Source organism: Astyanax mexicanus, chromosome 16, assembly GCF_023375975.1.
Source record: "Astyanax mexicanus isolate ESR-SI-001 chromosome 16, AstMex3_surface, whole genome shotgun sequence".
Classification (NCBI taxonomy): domain Eukaryota; kingdom Metazoa; phylum Chordata; class Actinopteri; order Characiformes; family Acestrorhamphidae; genus Astyanax; species Astyanax mexicanus.
Genome location: NC_064423.1, coordinates 42,064,960 through 42,082,980, shown reverse-complemented (window position 1 = coordinate 42,082,980; position 18,021 = coordinate 42,064,960). Strand labels below are relative to the sequence as shown.

The 18,021-nt window shown below is 45.1% G+C and overlaps 1 protein-coding gene across 2 annotated transcripts in view; it reads right to left on the bottom strand.

Annotated features, from left to right (window-relative positions):
* Positions 1–18,021, bottom strand: part of ccdc102a (coiled-coil domain containing 102A) — a 134,666-nt gene that overhangs the window by 57,897 nt on the left and 58,748 nt on the right. For both annotated transcript variants that reach the window (XM_022667390.2, XM_022667391.2), the window contains 3 exons: positions 15,982–16,747; positions 2,786–3,003; positions 926–1,034 (listed from right to left, as the gene is read on the bottom strand). In XM_022667390.2, coding sequence (XP_022523111.2) covers positions 926–1,034; positions 2,786–3,003; positions 15,982–16,662 — 1,008 coding nt within the window. In that variant the 5' untranslated portion in view covers positions 16,663–16,747. The remainder of the gene's footprint in view (positions 1–925; positions 1,035–2,785; positions 3,004–15,981; positions 16,748–18,021) is intronic.

Genomic DNA, 18,021 nt, shown 5'->3' with positions numbered 1-18,021 from the left:
CACATGTACATCAGACGCTCACACCCACAGTCTGCGTGTGTGTCTGTGTGTGTGTGTGTGTGTGTGTGTGTGTGTGTGTGTGTGTGTGTGTGTGTGTGTGTGTGTGTCTGTGTGTGTGTGTTCGAGGTTATAATCTCTGCAGGTATGAGACGGTGTGGGGACGCTGTGTAGCAGACTTTAATCAGAAAGGAAGATGAAGGGAGGGGAAGGGCTTTGATGTGGGGCTTTGAAGGCCACTGGGACAGTAAGAACAGTTCATACCGATCTTCTTATCGTCTACTGATAAGAAGCTGATTAGGGTCGGAGCACCTGAAGATCAAAGATGGAGAAAAACTAAATGATATTATACAAAACAAGTAACTTTATAATTTAATAATAACTGTGTAATAATTGTATGCTGTGATAAAAGACCAACAACTTTTTAATTTTATATTAAAATGTCAGTCTGTATTATTTAGTTTCTAATCTGAAGAAGAATATGGATAAGAATATGGATAAAATATTGTGTTTTTAATGGTACCAGTGTGCTGAACCACCATCCCTGCTAAAATTAATAATATATTTATTATAAAAACTGGGGTGTCTAAAGTCACATGTACAGCCTCTAAAAGAGGACCCAGCTTAATTTTTTACTGAACGCGAGCGGCTGGTGGAGCAATGGAGACTTCAGAAGAGGAAACTCTGATTCATGCCCTCTGAAAGGAGATCGCCCTAAATCCCCAAACTTACAGACATCAGCTTTAATAATATGATAAAATGTGCTGATAAAACAAAAACTAAAAAAAAATAAAAGGTCAGTGCAGTGAAAACCCCGCCCACATATCCCCCCGGTCAGTGCAGAGTTATTTAGTCAGAGGATGCGATACTAGTTCCTGACTCATTACAGCCTCACTTTCTCTAATGCAGTTACACAGTGAACCCGTACCTGTTTGAAAGCCTCCTGTTTGCTCTTGTTCAGCTCCTCGTATTTCAGTTTCCACTGGCTCAGCTCCGTCTCCAGTTTCTCGATGCTTTTGCTGAGCGCATGCTTATCCCTGCAGACAGCACAGACCACACGTTACTACTACTACATCACTACTACTACTACTACAGCAACACTACACACATACACTTTATACACAAACGTACTGGAAGACCTGCTATTTCACTGTTTGTATCAAATCAAATTCAATGTACTTATTTAAAGGCACACTAGGTAGGATTTTCTTGATTATTGAACTTTTTGAAGTGAAATTACAGCTTGAATCTCACTGCAGCGCTGCATTGAGGTGTAATAGGAGGAATAACGGTGCTCTCGTGTCTGTGCCGGAGCTCCTCTGAGCTCAAACCAGACTCTGTGAGTTTAACTAGGCGGCCGCGACCAATGCTCGCAAGAACTGCGCCTCTTTCCGGAACTGCGACCTGCTTTCATACCTGTATGTAGTTCTTTCAGTTCTACAAAAACCCGCTATTTGGAGTTGGTTAATTCTTTACAGAAGCTAAGTAGTAGTGATGGGCACAGCAGCTCTTTTGGATAAACCGAATCATTAGAATCCGTTCACTAAAAAGATTCGTTCAAAGGATTCGTTCATTCGAAAGAATCTTTTGTGCTGTTGGTCTGCTGTACCGGAGAAGCTCTGGTGAGTTCAGATAGTAGCAGATAAAGACAGATTATGTCAGTGGATATTTCTGTTTTGTAAGGAGCTTAAAATGTTAATAAGAGAGTTAAAAGATTATTAAAACATCCAGAGTGTAAATATATGAGGTATAAGTTGAGTTAAAGTGTTTGTTTTAACTGCTAAAGCTGTAGGCTAGCAGGCGGAAGCTAGCAGCAATTAGCATTTGCGATTAGCATTAGCATATGGCTGTTTGTAAGCTTAGCTTGCATTAAATTGCCCCAAACTGAAATATACATTGTAGTCTGGGGCTTGTAAAAGCTGATTTTACTGATACTGTGATTTTGTTTTAATATTATTTCATGCTGTGCTTGTTTGGTGGTGAGGGCTAACAGTGCTACTCTGTAAACACGCTGTTTCATCAGTTGTAGACACAGAAGAAATGTCTTCTGATTACAATAAAGTAAACATTTCATGCTAAAAGAGACAAATTGATGATGGTTGTATTTCGTATGATGGTTATTTTCGTGTGCTTTTTACTTTCTGATGGAAAAAGTAGCTTACATGCAGGTGGATTTTGCACTATTTATGTAGTACATATAAATATATATATGTAGGGGGAGTACACGAGCACAAAATCTCAATCCTACTTAGTGGGGCTTTAATTTAATTTCTATATTGTATATTAATACAGACATAAAAACAGTAAAGGGACACAAAATTAATTACTTAGTAAACAGTAAAAAGGTGGAAATAGGGGTCGATAACATTTTTTAAAGGATGGGAATCATATTATTACACTGTTACTTCATGAGTTTACTACACGACTCTGCTTTATTCGTGCTTTAGTCATGCTTTATTCTTATTTTAGTTTTTATTTCCATTTTTACTGTTATTCTTTTATATGTTTTTTTATTTGACTTCTCTTTGTATTTTCTAATCTGTAAAGCACTTTGAATGACCGTTGTTTATAAAAGGTGCTGTATAAATAAACTTGCCTTGCCTTGAGCGCTCATGCTGTGCTTAAACTCGCAGCAATAATCCCTAACGTGAATTATATGTGTTCATGACCGCTTGTGCTGTTGCTCTGTTTAGAAACGCTAATGTATGACTTATCCAGCAAGCTAGCTATTGAGCCATCCACTACTATTCATCCACCACTGCAGGACGAAGTAGCAGAGATAACTCACTCGCGCTCCTTTAGCAGGACTTTCTGGGACTCGTCCAGGCGTAGCTGGAGAGCGTTGAGTTTGGAGGAATCCTCTTCCAGGGTGGACAGGTCGTCCCACAGCAGCCGGTTCCGGTCCTGCCGGCTGAGAGCCGAGCGGAGACTGCTGGCACTGCGGGCGTCCCACGAGTCTGGAGCGTCCGCCTTCGCCCTCAGCAGAGCTTCCAGCAGCTGCAGCTCCTACCAGACAGAAATAGAGCAGAACAGGATGAGACGAGCTCAGAGCGGGAATCAAAGAGAGAGAGAGGAGTTTAATTACAGTGGAAAAGAGGGAAAATCACATTACAGTCCTTTAAAAAACACTGAAATACAAGAACACTACAGCTACTCAACATCCAAGACTGACATCACCGGAATAACAACAATTCAACAGAAATAAAACACAAGGCAGCGCACAGAGTTTCAAATTTATTCTACAGAGAAAACTCTTTATATCTACGATTCCCAGAAAACATACAACCCCATATAAAATAAAACTAGGACAGTATTGGGAAAGAAAGAAAAAAAAAACAAACAAAAAAAACAGTGGTTCTAATATTTACTTTGACTACTTTACTCAGGGAGAACAATACCGCAAAATGTATATCACGATATACATCTCTGTAAAAAAATAAATAAATAAGAGAGCACTTTAAAAAGATGAGTTTCTCTGATTTTACCAAATATAAAACCTCTGGAATATAATCAAGAGGAAGATGGATGATCACAAACCATCAAACCACCAAACTGAACTGCTTGAATTTTTACACCAGGAGTAAAGCAGCATAAAGTTATCCAAAAGCAGTGTGTAAGACTGGTGGAGGAGAACATGATGCCAAGATGCAAGAAAACTGATTAAAACATTTCTGAACTCTTAAAACTTTATGAATATGAACTTGTTTTCTTTGCATTATTTGAGGCCTGAAAGCTCTGCATCTTTTTTGTTATTTCAGTCATTTCTCATTTTCTGTAAATAAATGCTCTAAATGAGAATATTTTTATTTGTAATTTGGGAGAAATGTTGTCTGTAGTTTATAGAATAAAACAACAATGTTCATTTTACTCAAACATAAACCTATAAATAGATAAATCAGAGAAACTGATTCAGAAACTGAAGTGGTCTCTTATTTTTCAATGTTTTTCAGAGCTGTGTGTTTATACTTCTCTACATCCAACCACAAATCAGATTTACCTTATATGGATGGAGATATTTATATGGATAGGGCTTTTATTGAACGATGAGAAGACATTTCTATTAGACATTTCTATTTAAGTAATAAAATGTAAAATTTTTTAATTAATTACACATCTGCCCTGTAGTATTAAAACAATTCTGTCCTAACTTTAGTTTTGGGATGTACTGCAGGCCTGAAATGCAGCAAGAAAATATATTGTGTTCAGTCTGTAATCCAATAAAAGCCAGAGGAAGTGTAATTTTTGTAATTTTTATATATATATATATTTATATTTATAAGCCTTTTCCAAAGGATCTGAACTCTTGTATGATATTACACTGATGTCCTTATTTCCTGTAGGAATGAAATAAATTTACAGGCACTTTGGTGCAGTAATCAAAAGCTGCTTTTCCAATTCTAACTCCCATCTTTCTTCTCTCTCTCTTTTCCCCACAGCGGAGATTATATATCAAAGCGACGGCCTCGGGAGAACCACACAGACGCAGAACCCGCTGCCAGCTTCCTGTGATCTGGGGAGCTTTCAGGATCACTGTAATAACTTAAACACGGGTGTGACGTGCGCTCTGAGCCACCAGAGGGCAACAGAGGAGAGTATTCAGGGGAGCGGATTTACACATGTGGAAGCGTTCAGCATGAGCATGCCTGTGTGGAGAGAGAGACAGAGAGAGTGAGAGAGATGTGAGAGAGAGTGGCAGGAAATGGGATTGTACAGAACGAGTTTGTGGGAGGGGCCGACCCGGCAGTGCTTGTTTACTCAGAGACTAAAGACTGATGTAAAGCTGAGCGGATGCTGTGGCTGCAGAGGTATAAGTTGGGTTTGTGTAAATTTACAATGAAAAGCAGCAGCTGGAAAGTCTGTAGCTGGGTCTATACTAGAGTTTAGATCAGATCAAAAAGTTCACATTCTTCCCAATGTGACCCGCCCCATAAACTGGCATTATGAGCCCGATTTAAACCCAACAATTTTTAATACTGTTTTTTCGCACTATTAAGCACACCAGATTAAAGGCATTATGCGACACTAGTAAGGAACAGGGGAAGTCGCCATGTTTCTCTTCAAATTCAGCGGGTCTTGCTGTAGTGTGGCGAGACCTATAAAGCTAAACAGAACTGTAAAAAAATTCTCTTTTAAAGTGAAACAAGCGCTGGATGTTAATCTACACAGATTTTTCTCCTAAAAAAAAAACGTTTATTTGTGTGAGTAAAGCGCTTCAGTTTATTTACAGTAAGCTTAGACTTTCTTAGACTTCCTGGATATAGCAGCATTTGCAGCTAACTGCTAGCGCTAGCCCGATAGCGCTACACAGTGTACCTGTAAGCCAGGACGATATTAGCTAGCGGTTTGTCCCATGTAGCTTGTTTTAACATGGTAAAGACGCAGGCTACATATAGGTGATATACTCACCTCTAAACAGTAAAAACGCTATCGCTAAGTGTGGTTAGCGGCTAATGCTAATGCTGTTCCAGCAGTGCTAGCCGGGGTAAGCAGCAGGCTACATGCCGTTAACTCACCTCTGAACAGTAAAAGAGCTAGTGCTTAGCGGGATTAGCGACTAATGATAGTAGTGCTCCAGTCGCGATACTGGAGAACTAAACTGAAACTCCTGTATAACGCAAGTCAAGTGCGTAATTCGGACAAGTTGAGGAGCTCACGTGTGCGTGATTATAACATTCCAGCTTTAAAATAAAATAACTGTTTGATTTGTTACTTTGCTAAATTGTGATTATCACACCATAGCTTTATATTACATAAAAATAGCATTAAAAAACAGACGCCTATCTCACAGAATATTTTCTTGAGCCTGACCCGACCCACATTAAGGAAAGTGGTGGGAAGTCTCGGCCTGAGTTCGGGTCAGGCATTGGGTCGGGCTTGGGCAGAGAATCTAAACTCCAGCTTATACTATAATTAAAACATCAACTTCTAAATATATGGATACATCCATATTATACCTCTTACAACACAAGTTAGACAAGATTAGATCTATGGGCAACAAAAAATCTTGTTAATGAAGTTCACTCTCACAAAAAAAGAAATTTCACCAGCTCTATTCGTACAAGTTTCAGTACCTTTCAGAATGAGCCGTCACTTTAATTCAAATAAGCTGTTGCCCCATGTTTACGCATAAGTGTTAGCTTGAGTTTAATGACAAAACACGAACAAGCAAGTTTATGCTTAAATTGCTTAAAGTTATTTAAGCTCATCTGCTGACTTGCCACTGACAGTAGGTACAGATCCCTCCCTCAGACGAAGTCTGCTGGCTAATCCTGTTGTATACTGCCTGAGGTTTTCAACCAGCAGACCCAAATTATATTTCTTCAACTAGAACAAGTAGGCAAGGCTCTGGTGGGGGTTGACTTTTAGCTGATTGACAGAAAACAGATTAATGGGTTTTTATAGGAGCAGTTGAGATCCAAGTATTTGGAAATACAAAAATGCACCAAAAGAAAGTGCCACCAACTGATACTTGAGGGCGCAAAAACTCACAAGAATGCAGAATACGTACTAAGAAACAGTCTGTGTGTTGTTTTTTTTGTATAAAGGCAGCAGTTGTCTTTGTTTCGGATCAGAGGTTCTGCCAGCAGGCTCGGGTACACGCACGTTGCGTGGGCAGCTGAAGGTCAGGTTTGACGCTGACAATAATTTGATATCTTCACTGTTCGGCTCCAGCAGAGAGAAACAGAGTGAACGTTTCTGTTAGGTCTTAGTTATGATTAGGCCTGTTACAATTCTCCATCACCCACCACAGATGCAGCTGCCCATCCTTCAGTTTATTCCACCTGCCCCAGACCAGTTCCTCACTCTGAATATATAAGACCTGTGTGGATGTATAACGTCTTTTAACATTAATTTATAAGTAGACTGATCAGAGGAGGATTTTTACATTTTAAATACATTTTTCCATTTTAAATTTAAAATTTTTACATTACTAGATTTTTACTTTCTGGACCTGGACTACCCACCTCTGTGTGTAAGTAACTATAGGTTTAAATAGGATCTCCGGTGGATTTGGTGTTTTACAGAGACTAAGACTAGGTCAGTGGCTGAACTGCACTTAGCAGGGCATTATTACACATGTTGTAAAGTAACATATAACATTGCAAAGACTGTTACTACTGTAAAAATGTCTTTATTTTTAAATGTTTCTAATTGTTGTCCGTCTCACTGCCTCCTGGTGTTGCAGTGCTTTTAGCCAACTAGAGGCGATATGTTTGCATGTATGAATATTCATAAGCAAGAGCTGAAATCCTATCGCTCCACTCCTCCACAGGACTAAAGCAGTGTTAAACCGGATCACCGGCGCATACTAGAAACCACAACTAGGCAATTTAAAATGAATGAAAAAACGATGGAATGAGGCCTTTATTGAGAACAGCCCATTAACTTGAATGCAACAATAAGCCGACTTTGTTGAGAATAATAAAAACATTTAAAATACAATTTTATTTATGTTATTAGGTGGTGTCAATTAATGAATCACAACAATATTATTCACTTATTATGAATAAATTACACTTGTTCTGTCTCGTCTCGTCTGTTTGTCTGATTAAATGGCTTATAGATTAATTCTCTGTGCAGACACAGAAACTGCTTGATAGCTCCTGTGATGCTAGAGAAGATGAAACCGAAACTTCACGTGAAGCTCTGTACTTTAGCACATTAAAAAGTTGAGGATAATCTGAACTAATCTAACTAATTTTGTAAGAAATTCAGATTTTGGCCACATTTACCTGCTTATATATTTTTGCAGCTTATGAAAGAGCCAGTTCTGCAGAGAGAAGACTTGTGTTTAGCTGGGAATCCAGAGTGAGGGCAGCTGGGTAGAGTGGGATTTCATGCTGCAGTCCCCTGGCTGCTCCCCAGGGCTAAAGCTGAGTGGGGGGGATGGAGCTCCAACAATAAGGACAAAAGGGGGAAAAAGCCCACCAGAACACGGAGAACAGGAACAGGTAATGGGAAACCAGTGAAGCACAGCGCCGAGCAGAAAATCAGATCTGCTGCTGACCCATATACTGCTTATATCGCTCCACCGTCCTCCCTCTCTCTCTCTCCGTCCAGACTATCTTCACCTTTATGTGCCGTAACTCCAGAGGTCCGGTGAGCCGCGAGTCGTCTGGAATAAATCCCAAATCCAATTTTTCAGTCTTGTTTTCGTTCTTTATTCATCTGAACGGGGCTCAGATTTCTCATTTCTCAATGGCAGCAGCCTGGGAACTGGATTTTCAGACAGAAGGATCTGACCAATACAAATGACTGCTATTAAGCTTGTGTGATAAAGTGCCTACATTGCTTTGAAGAGCACGTTTAACACCAAAAAAAAGTAACATGTTACATTAATCATGAATGAGTCATGATTCTGTACAGATCCATCACAAAGAAACGGTACCAGTATTTGTGAAAACTGATTAAGGCTAATTTCACCTGTCAATAGTGCTGGACAGTATGACTAAAAATGCATATCACGTTTTTTTAAGATTCTGATGGTTTCATGGTATATCCCAGTATTTTAATTATTATGATTTATTTACATATTTTTTGCATGACTGGGCTTTTATATAGGCCTGTACAGCAGGGCTGCAACGATTAGTTGATATAATCGATAATGTAGATTATTTAAATTTGTCGACTACAAATATCATTGTCGACTTATCGATAATTTGTAACAGTACCACATTACACAACGTGATGGAGACAGAAACACAATGGGAGATAAAAGGGTAAATGGTTTGCTTGCACAGTTTACACTCAACTTACTTTGTGTCTCCCAAAGTGCCTAACCACAAAAGATTACATATTTAATCTCTCTCTCTCTCTCTCTCTCTCTCTCTCTCTATATATATATATATATATACGTATATATATATTGTGGCGTGAAGGTCCCGCAAGGAGGAGGTTCGCTGTCTCCCAGAGACAGATCCGGAGCTCCAGCTCCTGCAGCACTGGACAGCGCCCGAAAGCACATGGCCAGGATCAACAAAGCTCCCGCTCCTTCAGCACCAAGGACAGCGCACTGATCACCTGCGTGCTGGAGGAGCAGACGAGGCGCGGCTGGCAGCCACTAATCAGGACGCTACCAGAGAGTGGAGCTGCCCTTTAAAAGCCTCAGTATTACTGAGGCTGGGTTGAGTATGGTTTGGCTTGTCCCCAGCTCCACACTAACACTTTTTCCTGTCTCTCCTTGACTTAGAAGGCTGAATCTGGACCCGTTGCACAAAGGGATCCCCGTCCTAAAACTCCAGTCACTGGATGGACTAACCTCTAGCCTGGTGGTTCCTACAGCCTCGGTCATCTGAACCAGGGACTTTACTTTTTCACAGTTTTTCTTTTTCCCCTTTTATTAATAAACGCCCTACGGGGAGCTTTTTGTTGAACCTGCCTCTGACTCCTGCTTCAACTGGGTCCTCCTAGCTAGGTTGCTCACACTGGTGGAGAATGCGGGCAACTGGACCCTTTTGGAGGAGAGGCAGGTGTAAATATATATAAATTATAAAAAAAAAAATAAATAAATAAATAAATAAAAAAAAAAAAAAATTTTTTTTTTTTTTTTTTTGGCAAATATTTTTGGAGTCTGGGCCTTAACCTCCCGGTTCTCTGTCGGAAGCTCCTCTATAGCCTCCCGAACAGAGCCCCAACGGGGAAGACGTCTTTCTCCCTCTCTATCTTTTTTCTCTCTCTCACTCTCTCAGAGATGGACCAGGTACTCCAGCATCTCTTGGAGACCAGCCTCCAACAGCAGGAGGTCACCCGGGAGTTGGCGCGAGGGCTCCGGGAGCTGACGGAGGATCTGCTCTCCTCCCGTCGTGCAGGACAGCTGGCTTCGCTCCCTGATCCCCGTCGCAGTGCTCACCAACTCCTGACCAAGCTGGCTCCGGGAGACGATGTGGAGGCCTACCTGTACACATTTGAGGGGATTGCAGAGAGAGAGTTATGGAACAAGGAGGAGTGGACCAACATCCTGGCCCCCTTTCTTACCGGCGAGGCCCAGTTGGCCTACTTCTCCCTGCCCCCTATCCAAGCTCAAGATTACGAGCTTTTAAAGGAGGAGATTCTGGCCCGTGTAGGTCTAGGGCCGGCAGCATCAGCCATATCATTTTATAAATGGACTTTTAAGCCCAATGCTCCCCCCAGGCCCCAAATGACCCAGCTCCTCCGCCTAGCCAAAAGATGGCTGCAGCCAGACCAGACTAGCTCTGAGGGTGTAGTGGAGAGAGTGGTAGCTCACCACTTCCTCCATACACTGCCTTCAGAGCTACAAACAGCAGTAGGCCTGCAAGGAGCCCCGACCATGAGAGGGATGGTTGAGGCCACCGAGTCGGCGCAGACCATCTTATCCATGGCAAGACCCGTAGAGAAAAGAAGCCCTGGTCCTTTCCCTACCCAGAAGGATAGGCCCCTTTTTTCTGGTGTCCCTCTAAACCCCACTAGAGGTCCTAGACCTGGTTTTAGGCCCAAAGAGCCCCCGCTGGGGCCGATTGACGAGCCCATGAACACAGCCCCAGAAAGTCCACATCGCCCAACCCCAGCCGCAAAAGCCTGGTTAGCAGGCTGTGGACTCCACACTGGTCTGGCCCGACCCATCCCTCGCTGCACTCTCCAGCTCAATGGCCGCCGAGTACAAGCCGTCCTGGATTCCGGGAGTACAGTCACCTTGGCCCGTCCCGAGGCCATTCCCTGGGTACGTGCAGACTACACCACCATAAAGGTCAGCTGTGTCCATGGGGATCAAAAGACCGTACGGACCGCAAAGGTGTCCCTAGGCCGCCCCCAGCAGCAGTGGCCCATCACCATTGGCCTCGTCCCCGATCTTCCCGTCTCCCTCCTCATCGGCAGGGATTACCCGCAGTTTGAGGAAGAGCTGAACAGAGCCTCACAGTTTCGGCCCGGTCACAGAAGTGGGAGAAGAAGGGGGCCATCCCTCCGACCTGCCCTGGCTGCGAGCGGCCGGAGCCCCTCCGAGGAAAGCGCCTCCGAAGGTGAGAGAGACCCACTATCTAATCCTCTGTTCTCTCTCCATCAGCAGGTCCTCCGAGAGGGGTGCTTTAGCCGCGAGCAGAAGGAGGACCCCAGGCTCAAAAACATCTGGGAGGCCATCGCCGAGATTGATGGGAGGGCCGTGGGACCCACGGCACCAGCTCCACCATATTTTATGGTCAGGGATCAGCGTGCCTACAGGGTGGTGAAAATCAATGGGGAGACCGTGGAGCAACTCCTGGTGCCGACCCGACACGTGGACAAGGTGATGCACCTAGCACATCACCATCCGCTGGGGGGTCACCTAGCAATGGAGAACACCTTGGCCCGGATTCAGCAACGGTTTTACTGGCCAGGCATCCGGGCTGAGGTCAAAAACCACTGCCGGCGCTGTTCCACGTGTCAGCTTACCAGCCCCTACAAGCCGGCCCCGGCTCCTCTAGTACCCCTCCCCATCATCGACACCCCGTTTGAGAGGCTCGGGATGGACATCGTGGGCCCCCTGCCGAAGTCAGGGCGGGGACATGAGTACATCCTTGTCCTGGTCGACTATGCCACTCGCTTCCCAGATGCGGTGCCGCTCCGGAAGGCAACCTCGAAGGCAATCGCTAAAGAGCTGGTGCTGCTGATGAGCAGAGTGGGGATCCCAAAAGAGATCCTCACGGACCAAGGTACGCCCTTTGTATCCAAGCTTATGAGTGACCTTTGTCGTCTCCTTCAGGTGCGGCACCTCACCACCTCGATCTGGCATCCCCAAACAGACGGACTGGTTGAGCGATTTAACCAGACGCTCAAAAAGATGCTGAAACGGGTGGTCGAGAAAGAACCCCGGGATTGGGACCAGCTCATCCCCCACACACTCTTCGCTGTCAGAGAGGTGCCCCAAGCATCGACCGGCTTTAGCCCCTTCGAGCTTCTCTACGGCCGGAAACCCCGAGGACTGCTCGACGTCATGAAGGAAGCATGGGAGAGTCAGCCTTCACCTTTCAGGTCGGTGATTGAGCACATACAGTCCATGCAGGAGAAGATCAACTCTGTGCTTCCTCTGGTGCGTGAACATATGCAGCAGGCGCAGCAGGCCCAACAACGCACCTACAACCGCCCTGCTGTCTTGAGAGAATTCCAGCCAGGAGAGAGAGTCATGGTCTTAATACCTACCACCACCTGCAAGTTCCTGGCTCGCTGGCAGGGTCCATTCACTATCCGGGAGAAGATCAGCCCAGTGAATTACAGCGTGGACCAACCAGACAAGCGGAAAAAGACACAGGTATACCATATCAACTTGTTAAAGAAATGGATTGAACCACCACCGCCTGTGTCTTTGTTCACCCAGGTTCCTGAGTGTCGAGCCAGCATGGAGGTGCCGTTGGGCGAAGACCTGTCTCCTTCCCAGCAACAGGAACTGCGGGAGTGCATTGACAGGCATCACCGCCTCTTCTCGGAACTACCTGGCCGATCCCAAGTGCTGCATCACCGGATCTCTACCCCTCCAGGAGTCGTTGTGAGACAGCGACCCTACCGTCTTCCCGAGGCCCGCAGGAAAGCTGTGGAGGAGGAGGTAGAGAAAATGCATAAGCTGGGGGTGATAGAAGCGTCATCGAGCCCATGGTCCAGTCCAATAGTCCTGGTGCCCAAACCGGACGGCTCGTGGCGCTTCTGTAACGACTTCCGCAGGCTGAATGAGGTATCCCGGTTCGACGCATATCCCATGCCCCGAGTGGACGAACTCATCGACCGTCTGGGAAAGAGCCGGTATATCTCCACCCTCGACCTAACAAAGGGATACTGGCAGGTACCACTGGCTCCAGAGGACCGAGAGAAGACGGCGTTCGTCACTCCCTCAGGTCTATGGCACTACTCGGTCCTGCCGTTCGGGCTGCATGGTGCACCGGCCACCTTCCAGAGGTTGATGGACATCATCCTCCGGCCCCATCACAGCTTCGCCGCAGCCTATATGGATGACGTCGTCGTCCACTCAGAGACGTGGGCCGAGCACCTACTCCACCTGGACCGGGTACTGACAGCCATCCAGCAAGCCGGTCTCACTGCCAACCCCCGAAAATGCCGTCTTGGACAGTCCGAGGCGCAGTACTTGGGGTACAAGATCGGCAGAGGTCTCCTAAAGCCACAGGAAAAAAAAGTGGAGGCGGTGAAGAACTGGCCCACTCCCCGCACGAAAACAGACGTCCGCGCCTTCCTGGGACTCGCAGGATACTACAGGCGGTTCGTCCCTCACTTCGCCTCCATAGCCGCTCCACTCACGGACTTGATCAAAAAGGCCGCCCCGGAGAAAGTGAACTGGACCCCCGAAGCACAAACTGCATTCACCGACCTGAAGGGTAGGCTTTCTTCCCAACCTGTGTTGAGGAACCCTGACTTTAACCAGCCTTTTGTCCTCCACACAGATGCCTCTGAGACAGGGCTGGGAGCAGTCCTCGTGCAGGAGTTCGACGGAGAAGAGCATCCCATCCTCTACCTGAGTCGGAAGCTCATCCCCGCTGAAACACGCTACGCCGCCCTGGAGCGAGAAGCCCTGGCCATTAAATGGGCGGTGGAAGAACTACGCTACTTCCTAATTGGTAGGCAGTTCACCCTGGTGACTGACCATGCGCCATTGAGGTGGGTCTCCAAATATAAAGACACCAATGCTCGTGTGACCAGGTGGTTCCTAGCCCTCCAGGAATTCTCGTTCCAGGTCCGGCACCGACCAGGCAAGGACAACGAGGATGCGGATGCTCTCTCCCGAAGATGCCCGGAAGATCTGTCCCTGTGGTGTCAGCTAAGGGGGGGGTACTGTGGCGTGAAGGTCCCGCAAGGAGGAGGTTCGCTGTCTCCCAGAGACAGATCCGGAGCTCCAGCTCCTGCAGCACTGGACAGCGCCCGAAAGCACATGGCCAGGATCAACAAAGCTCCCGCTCCTTCAGCACCAAGGACAGCGCACTGATCACCTGCGTGCTGGAGGAGCAGACGAGGCGCGGCTGGCAGCCACTAATCAGGACGCTACCAGAGAGTGGAGCTGCCCTTTAAAAGCCTCAGTATTACTGAGGCTGGGTTGAGTATGGTTTGGCTTGTCCCCAGCTCCACACTAACACTTTTTCCTGTCTCTCCTTGACTTAGAAGGCTGAATCTGGACCCGTTGCACAAAGGGATCCCCGTCCTAAAACTCCAGTCACTGGATGGACTAACCTCTAGCCTGGTGGTTCCTACAGCCTCGGTCATCTGAACCAGGGACTTTACTTTTTCACAGTTTTTCTTTTTCCCCTTTTATTAATAAACGCCCTACGGGGAGCTTTTTGTTGAACCTGCCTCTGACTCCTGCTTCAACTGGGTCCTCCTAGCTAGGTTGCTCACAATATATATATATATATATACGTATATATATATATATATATATATATATATATATATATATATACGTATATATATATATATATATCAGTACTTTCAAATATTTAAATGGCATATGGCTCATGTTCTGCTGTTTAAATCGTTTTTAGAAATGGCAGAAATAATCGCTGACTAATCGACTAATCAAAAAAAATAATCGCAAGGAGAGTCGACTACCAAAATGGTCATTAGTTGTAGCCCTACTGTTTAGTACAGACTTACTGTACTGTTAGGAGTACATATAATATAAAACACTAAGGCAGGTAGGAAGGAGCCTGTTCTGACATCACCTTTTAGACGATTGTAAGAGTTTTGAATTTGATGCGAGCATCAACTGGTAGCCAATGGAGCTCAATGAGCAGCGGGGTGACATGTGCCCGTTTTGGCTGGTTGAAGACCAGACGTGCTGCTGGTCTTCAACCAGCCAAAACGGGCACAGGTTTATTTTGTCCCAAAAAATTACAAAAATTAACCTTCCCCTTGTGCTCTTTCTGAAGTTAAATGGTGCGTCGGCCATCCAAACAAATTATAATCTCTTTATGGGACATGAAAGCCGGCACTCTATGAAAAGCGAGAGTTTTGCTGCTTTAATCCTTTTATTGCAAGGCGGACATGTTTTAATATATATTTTTTTTATTCAAGCAGCAAAACTCTTGCTTCTCATTGAGTGCGGGCCTCCATGTCCCATGAAGAGTCCCAAAAAAATACACAATATATGAAGATAGCAGAGTTCATTAGCAGAAAAACAGCTAAACAATACACCTTAAAAAGAGATATGCCAACTGGTACCCTCTTATTCTGCACTATTGTCTTGTGTCTCTTGTTTCACGTATTTCTCTATATGTGACTTTGTTTAGTTTGAGTCGTGATGATGCACTAAGATGCAATCAAAATGGCGAATTTTTATAGATTCATAAAGCATTTCTGTGTTGTATTATCACAAAGATATTAATAAAAACATTGAGACAATCAGAAAGTTTGTGAAGCCCAGAGGAATTAAACACTATGGAATTTTAATAATGTCTTCATCATATTCACTGTACTGGGCTGAGTGATTGACTCTAGAGAGGGGTATCCGGTTAACGATGTTAAAAGTCAAACACACATACATGACTGGCAACATTCTAACCACCAGATTTCAGCACTGGCCTTAACCAGGTTCTACAGCCTCATGTGACGCCTTATTGCCAAATAGAGTTTGAATGAAGAATATTATCTGACCAGCTCTGAGGATTGGCCAAATTACCATCTGATCACTGATTATACTTTGCAGATGAATTATAAACCAAGATGAACACAAATCCAGTTATGACAGGAACATGGATATATTCATCACAATATTACTTTGATCTCATGTTTTAAAAAATGTTTTTGAGAACAACTGTTAGAAGTATCTAAACTGATGAGGCTTTATTATTTATAGAATTTACTTCACAGTCACTATATATACTAAAACAACATGAAATTCCAAAATTTGACTTTGTTTTTCTGAGTGAACTCCCTCTTAAGGGTTTCCCAAATAAAATGTAGGATCCCTAAAGCTTTTTAGGGATCCACAGCAGCTCTGTCTAAAGCATAAGCCAGTAAATCACTGTTTAACTGAAGCTCCTCAGGGGGACTTACCTTCTGCCTCTCTGGTTTCTCGTTTCCCACGTCTCTGACAGGTTCCTGCTCCGGGGATCCGGGAGCGTCTCCCACCCTCTCGTCCTCCTGGCCGAGCTGCTTGCTGTCTGGGCCAGCTGGCTGGTTGGAGGGGGAGGAGGCTGTGGAGGAGTTGGACGGTGGTGCTGAGACGGGGGCGATGGACTGGGAGCTCTGGTCAGCCATGAACCGCTGGGCCTCCAGGCGAAGCTGTTCGTTTTCGGCCGCCAGCTCCTGCCGCTCGCGCCGCACCCCCGTCAGCTCCTTGGTGAGGGCGTCCAGACGCTGCCGCAGCTGCCGGACCTCGTCCCGGGCCCGGTTCCTCTCTGCCCGGACCTTGCTCCACTTCTCCCTCCAGTTGGCCGTACAGTCCGACCACCAGCGCATGGTCTTCTCCATCTGAGCCGCCCGAGCCCGAGCCTCCTCCAGCTCCCGCAGCCGCAGCTCCTCCCGGCTCTCCCAGTCCCCGCCGGCGCTGTCGCAGCTCAGCCCGGGAGACAGCAGCAGGGGGGGGCTGGAGCTGGGGGTGCCACCCGTGGGGCTCGGGGTGTGGGTCAGGCTGTCCGGGGATCGGACCCGGTCCGGACCCAGGCCCAGACCACACAGCAGGCCCGCCCCAGACTTGGCGGCTTCTGCCATGTGGGGGCTGGGCGTGTGATTCATCACAGAGCCGATGATTAGTCCAATCACAGAACAGCTAACAGGCAATCACCTCGAACAGGAAGAAGGGAACCGGAACCATGACTTCCTGCAGGAAAACAGGAAACATGGGTTAGGATTACGAGCAGGTGACGAGCAGGTAATTGGGAGGGTTCTATTACTTGAAATACATGCTTCAGAATTTGACAAGCATTATCAGAAATACTTTATTGACTACAGAGGGAAATTCCAGGTTGTTACAGCTACAACCATACATGTACACTAGAGGTGGGCGATATGGCCATAATATAATATCACAATATTCTATAGGATTTTCGTGAAAATGATACTTTTGGCGATATGACAAAAAACTGAATTAAAAACAATTTCAATATTTCAATATTTTATTATTGCATACGATATGATATGGCACATCCCTAACTGAGAGATAAAAAAAAGGCTAACCCTTAGCGCGGTTAGCAGCTAATGCTAAAACTGCTGGAGAAACTTTATTAAAACTCCTGTATAACTCTGTACTTCAGTGGAGTGTCTTTACTGCTCCTTAATACCTGACTGATAGAATTCATACATAAGGAGCACCGGATTATAAGGAGCTCTGATGATTTTAGGGAAAATTAAAGGATTTTAAGTGTGCCTTATAATGTAAAAATTACTGTATATTATTAATAGTAATAAAAACTGGGGGAAAATAGCGAAAACTAAGTATGGGCCACTAAAAAAAAAAAAAAAACAATGTAGGTAAATCACTAAATCACCCATTAGTTTTCAGACCTGCTTTGTTAAACACTGTTATATTCTAAACTTTCCTGCGTTTGACTCTGTGTTCTGTGTGTTCCTGCTGTTCTGTTCCTCTCTAAAGCTGAAGTGTGGCAGTTTTGTGGAGCTCTGGGAGAGAGGGAGCAGGGCTGCCGGGTTGTTGAGGCTCTGTTTGGATTGTTCAGCTCAGCGCTGTCACAGAATCTGAGTTTTCCCATTTTCCCACGACAAAGTTCAACCTGACGACAGAACCGTATCTGAGTTAACACCGGGAGAACAGAGCCGGTGTGACAACAGTAAATTCTGAAATGTAGGTTGAGTTCTGCTCCCCCAGCGAATCCCAGCAGGGCATGGACCTGCAGAGCACAATGAGGGAGGGATTACGGGCCGATGTGATGCAATGCGCTGCCAAGACCCGCAAGTTTATAATTTTATTCAGAAACTTCCTACCTATGTAGGACAGTAATTGAGTTGTATTTATACAGAGTTTTTTTTCTTTCTTTACATATTAAACACTAAATTAAGGCAGTTTAATAAAGGTTTAATGAGCAGATTTAATAAGCGCAGGGCTGAGAACAGCAGGAAAATCTGAAAAAAATCATACAT